General features: G+C 31.6%; 1 protein-coding gene across 3 annotated transcripts; it reads left to right on the top strand.

The window, feature by feature from the left end:
- The first annotated feature begins 872 nt into the window (after positions 1–872).
- LOC137832384 (DUF1365 family protein) lies at positions 873–5,613 on the top strand. 3 transcript variants are annotated; one of them, XM_068640524.2, is made up of 5 exons: positions 873–1,269; positions 1,669–1,780; positions 2,232–2,324; positions 3,612–3,812; positions 5,263–5,613. In XM_068640524.2, exons 1-5 carry the CDS (start codon positions 953–955, stop codon positions 5,488–5,490), a joined length of 951 nt encoding a protein of 316 aa, XP_068496625.1. In that variant the 5' UTR covers positions 873–952; the 3' UTR covers positions 5,491–5,613. The 3 variants fall into 3 exon arrangements, 2 of the variants coding, with proteins under 2 accessions (XP_068496625.1, XP_068496626.1); XR_016521663.1 differs by having other exon boundaries at positions 916–1,269; positions 2,232–2,328; XM_068640525.2 differs by lacking the exon at positions 2,232–2,324 and having other exon boundaries at positions 916–1,269.
- The last annotated feature ends 413 nt before the right edge of the window (positions 5,614–6,026 follow it).

Consider the following 6,026-nt stretch of genomic DNA (forward strand, 5'->3'; position numbering starts at 1 on the left):
CACTTAAAAATTTGATAAAAGTATTTCATCTATGTTTAATAATGTAACTTATTTTAATAACTTTCATTTGTTTTAATAAATTTATTCATATTATATGACCTGTATGAACTTATATTTTATTACCTTAATTTTTAAATAATAATAAAAACACTAAGGCCCAATTCTTAATTATAATAATAATTTTTTAAATATTGTTTAAGTGATATTATATTTATATTTTGACAAATTTCTTTTTCATAATAGTTATATAGTTATTAAGTGATTGTATAAGTAACAGTGGTTCTCAGTATATCTAAGTTATATTGTGTTCTTGTTACAGTTTATTGATTTAAGGTTAAACGTGTTTACTGTTATTTTAATTATTTAACATTTTTTTAATTTTTAATAAAAAATTCAATTATTAAGAAAACCTAACTATTTTAAATTACAATAGATATTAAAGTTTACATATATATATATATATATATATATTACTTTAAATTTAATTTATATAAAAAACAATTATAAAAAACTTAAAATAAATAAATAACTATATATATATATATATATATTATTTTGGTATAAATATTTTGTATGTCCTGTTTATCTTTATAATTACCGTTATTATGCTTTCCTTACAATTTTATTTACACTTCGTCTACTATTTATTATATAATATAACTATGATTAGTATTTTTCTTTTTATTAAGTAGAAAGACCTTATTATTTTTTTCTTTTTTTAAAATAGAGAATAGAGTCTCCATTTTTTCACTAGCAATTACAAAAAACATAACTATTTAATATTAAAATTTGATTTATCAATTATATTTTTATTTATATTCTACATTTATTTTTTAAAAATTAACCAATTGTTTGGCTTTCAATTTTACATTACAATTTTTAAATATACTTTCTATTTATCTGTTCTTTGACAGAAGAAACTTCTCAAAGAAAAGTTGGAAAAAAAGTGGTAATGGAAATATTTTATCTTCTTTACTCTATCCTGTCCACATTCCTCACCTCTCTTATTCTATCCCTTATCCTTCCCTTTAAGGCGCTACTCCGGCGGCGGGAATCCGCACGCGCCGCTTCTTCCTTCTCCAGAGATGAAGTCGATTCTGTTTCTCTATACGAAGGCACAGTGTGGCACCAACGTCGTCACCCCATAAAACATTCCTTCCAATATCGGGTTCGCTACGCATTCATTGACCTTGACTGTGCATCTCATGCGCCTCGCGACCATCTTTCTCCCGACGAAGCTCGCCAAATTACCGATACCAATGGCCCCATGTAATTCATCTTCTTTATATCTAAATTTTTGGCCATTGGGTTTTGCCAGAGCCATGCAAAATTTCACATTCACGTTTCGATTTGTTTTTAGTGACTTTTAGCTTATGGCTATAACTTACGACTTTTTTGTTTGGATAAACTTGCATAAAAAGAAGAGATGAATTGAGCTTTTCTTAAAATCAGCTTATCTGCTCAAGCTTTTGCAGAAATTAGATAAGAGAGTTTCTAAAATAGTTAATTGCAATTTTAACTTATAAAAAATGTCAATTTATTTTATTTTGTTGTTATTGTTTTCGAATAAGTGGTTAGGAGGAAATTTATCTCTAAAGGGAACTAAGATGATTTATTTTTCTATGTTGTGAATTTTTGGTTTATAATTGCTTCAACCCAATTCTGCAGTTTGCTATTGACAATTCCCCCTAGTGTGGGTTATGAGCAGAATCCTTTGAGTGTGTATTATTGCTACGCTGTTGAAGGCTCTACTAAACGGTTGAAGAAGTGCATTGCTGAGGTGAGAAATATGCTCTCTCTCTCTCTCTCTCTCTCTTTTGTTTCTGTGACTTTTCTAATTTATGCTTCGTTCCCCACTCTGTCATCAGCGTCTAATCTTATCATTATCAATCCCATCAACTTTCTCAAATAAGACAGATGTAGGCTTATAATTTGTGTCCTTTTAAGCATTAAGTGATTGTCAGCACTTTAGCAGCTTCATGTCTTATTAGGATACTCTTTGTTAAATCAGAAGTAGTCTTTTTCTTCTTCTATAGAAGTGGGGGGATATGTATTTTGTAATTCAAATGAAAAATGTTCGTTACTTTTTCCAATTCTATCAATAATGTCCCTAAGTAGATATTAGGAATCTGCTGAAACGTTGTGAAAGGGTCTAGTTGTCTTACTATCAGGTAGGATTTTTTGGACCATATTTTGCTGTGTTGGTAGTACTGCTAATTTTTTTGTTTCAGGTTACAAATACACCATGGGGTGAAAGAGTAACCTTTGTTTTCGATCCACACTCTGATCTAGTGGCAAAGGCTTTGCATGTCAGTCCTTTTATGGTATGTAAGTTCCTTTTGCTTTAGAACAACATTTAGGAATCACGACATTGGTTCACTAAACTATTATATGTTCTATATTATTGTATTTTATCTAGATTGAAAAAACAAAAGTTACCTCCTCAGTTCCTCTCTACCCTTGTATTTTTTCTTTCTCTTCTGGTTGTTAAGAATTGGTTTATTTACACTGTTCTGCAACTTTTGTTTGGTGTTCATCTTCCTGAACTGAATATTGAGTCTATTTGCACTGAGCCAATGATATAAAAATCAAGAGATAAATTTTGTCCGTGTTTATAGAAGTGGTAGGGAAAAGAACTGTACTTTTGGAGACATCACATGGAATATTATATTCTGAGATGGCACTATAGCTCTGCAAGTAGTTAACCAATGGTTGATCAGTTGACAATTTTGCCTTTGCTTTTGGACTCCCTGTGTCTCTTATTCATGTGCCCAAAGTAGCTTCAAACGATGTTGCTTGTTGAGGTTCCAGAAAAGGATCAAGTTATATTTTATCACAGTCTGCAGTATGCTACTGTTATTTACATGGTTTGGTTGCCATGTAGTTGTCATGTATCTAAGAGGAAACGTCTCAGACTTCCTATGGGGTAAAATTGTTTTGAAAGTTGTTGAGAATAAAATTATAGTTATTGGCAAGAACCTATGGATATGATTTTGTAAATGCTCTGATGTGGTTTACAATTATCATAATTCACTACTGCCTGATATATTTAAATTTGGATGTGTTAAAATCTAACAAATATTTGATATCATTTTTATAGCTTAAAATATTTGAGTATATTAGAAGATCTCTTATTATGTATTATTTTTATATATGTTATGATTTGTTTTCCTTATTTAATTAGGGTCTATGTAAATTATAGGCACATAGTATCATGTAAATAGGAAAATTATCTCCTATATTTATTGGATTAAGTCTACATAGAACAGAGAACACGGTTTCAGCATCTCTTCTATCTGTTTTTTGTCTCTTTCAGCAGGTTGCAAATATGTGTCATTCTCAGAATATAGAGCCGATAAAAAAATCTCAGAATATAGACAGTAAATATACAACTAGTATGTTAGGGAAATGAAATTGGAACGAAATGATGGTAATGAATACTCTGCTGGACTAATAATGAACTTTTCCTATGTATACTACAATGTTTTATAGACAGCATGGTTTACCTCAAATACATGTCTACATGGTTAGCTTTAATTTTTAAGATAATCACAATAAGTTTATATAATTTTCCGCATTTTATTAACAATCAACTACCTGGGCTATGCTAGGATATGCTTGGAAGTTGGAATATCAAAGCAAGTGATCCTGGCGAGAATCTTACAATATCAATTTCAGTTCATCATCCCGAGCATGGAAACTATTTTACTGCCACTCTGAAAGCCAAAAAGCTGAGCTCATCCCCAGAGTTAGATCATGCAATTTTCTTTTGGTTGATGCCTCATAAAGTTGCCGTTTGGATATATTGGCATGTAAGCTTCTTTTTCATACTTTCCTCTTGCTGTGTTCTTATATAATAAGTATTCAGAGCAAATGCTGTCAGGCTACGATACTTTTTTTTTTTGCAAGAAATTTAAGAGGTTCAAACTTGAAATTAGTAAAATGTGATTGGAACTGAAATTTACTGAGAGCAGCTCCTTGCAATCAGAGGTAGCCCTCTGTACTGAACACAATCGGGGACAATAGGGACCAAACTGTTGATCATGTGATCATAGGGAATAGTACCATGTCAGGCCTGAAGTTATGTGGGTCGCATTTAGTGGGTCCATGTTTTTAAGTGGGACCAGCACAAAATTTACTCAATAATGAAAAGTTTATCAGAAAAAGGATGCAAAAAATATGTTTTTAGCATTTCTCACACTTATAACATGATTAGGAATAAATTGCTTTTGTTAACTGGAAAGTAACAAATATATCAGAAAAACAGCCCATTATCTTATGAAATGGTTTGACCCTTACATGAAATTGATATTCAGCCAAGTGAATAAAATTTTGCACATGTGATCCCTTTGATTTTAACAAAACAATCTAAGTGTAACGATTAAATCATAAAGTATAATCAAAATGTATTTGTGACCATGTATTGAAATTTTGGAAAAGGTGCTCAAATATCCATATGAATCAATTCAAATATTTTGGATGCTTTGCTGATGCTTGGTGTGTATGACAATATTCTTTGTTTAGCCAAATGACAATCTCACATATTTCATTGATAGAATTAGAAATAAAAGGAAATTGTTGGTGTAGAATATCTAACCTACTTGCAGACAAGTGTCCTTGTCTAAAATGCCAAATGTTTGAAGTGGCAATTGTAGTGGTAGTTTAATTCACAAAGGAAGGTGTTGGTGATGTTTTTAGCTGACATCAAGGTGATAAAGACCTTTTTGCAATTTACCCAAATCAATCATCTTCAGTGAGCTCGTTTCTTGGATTTTACAAATACTGTAAAATAAAGTGTGAGGAGATCTCACATGGACATGGTCTCAACATTACACAGCCCCAATATCAACGTTTACTTGCCATTTTGCAGCAGCAGGGGAGGACAGCACAGCAACATTGTAGATGTCTCTAGAATGTTGTAACTTGTCAGCAATAACAGAATTTGGAGAATTATTTGATTTCTTGTTGGGCCTTTTCTTGTGATATGGTCTGCTTGTCTTGAATGGGCTGTTTTTCTGATATCTTCATTGATACATACAGATAGACTAGTGGACTCGTTTTATCAATTCAAATCAATGAGATATCCTACTTCCTAACATGCTGTGGTTTGCTATTTTGCCTACTAAATCCTTTGCTTGCTTTAAATCAGCATGTCACCTTTTGAATACTATGAATCTGTTTAGGAACTGTTTTATGTTTTCAATTGATCTATGCTTGCACCGTGTTCAATATGTTGATCCTGCTCAATCTTGTTTTCCTCAGGCTATAAAACTGTGGTGGAAAAATGTGCGTGTTGTCCAACACCCTAGATATAACATTCCAGCATACAGGGAGGAAGCGTTGACACGGGATAAAAGACTGCAGTGTTGTGGATTTAGTGATGATAATAGGCATCTGCAGCAAAGAGAAAGCGACCAAAGTTGCTTGGATGAAGTTCCTTCCAAAAACCGGTGGTTTAGATGGAGAGATGCTAAGTGGCCATGGTCATAGAAATCATATCCTTGGAATATGTCATGATTACCCTGATTTCTCAAGGATTACTCATTTGTTAATAACATTATTTCATCTTCATGACAATGATTATCAGTATTTAAGGGTTTGAAATAAGCTTAATCTCTCTTCCACTTTCAACTACCGTTTCAATTTGGCTTGTAATAACTTGGAAATGTAGTAAAATCAAATAGAATAATTTTTTAACTTCTTAATTTGAAAAATGGATTCTCAAATTTTGTTGAAAATGAGTATGTTGGAAATAAATTTTCGCACAGTCGTTATTTATGGAAAATTTATTTATTTTAATAACAGCTTTAACTGTGATTATGAATAAGTTATAATTCATACCATACTATATAAATTCATAGACATGTAGGTGAAGAAATCGAGAGAAAATGAAATAAACATAGCCAAAGTCTTCCTTTTCTCTGAAATGGTAATAAGACAAAATTTTAGTATTTAACATTCTAGGATTGAGTGATGCTTGGTGCTCACAACTAACAAATTACCATCACAGATTTTGCATCCTTAGC

This window comes from Phaseolus vulgaris, chromosome 6 (assembly GCF_051622355.1).
Source record: "Phaseolus vulgaris cultivar YP4 chromosome 6, ASM5162235v1, whole genome shotgun sequence".
In the NCBI taxonomy this organism is placed as follows: Eukaryota; Viridiplantae; Streptophyta; class Magnoliopsida; order Fabales; family Fabaceae; genus Phaseolus; species Phaseolus vulgaris.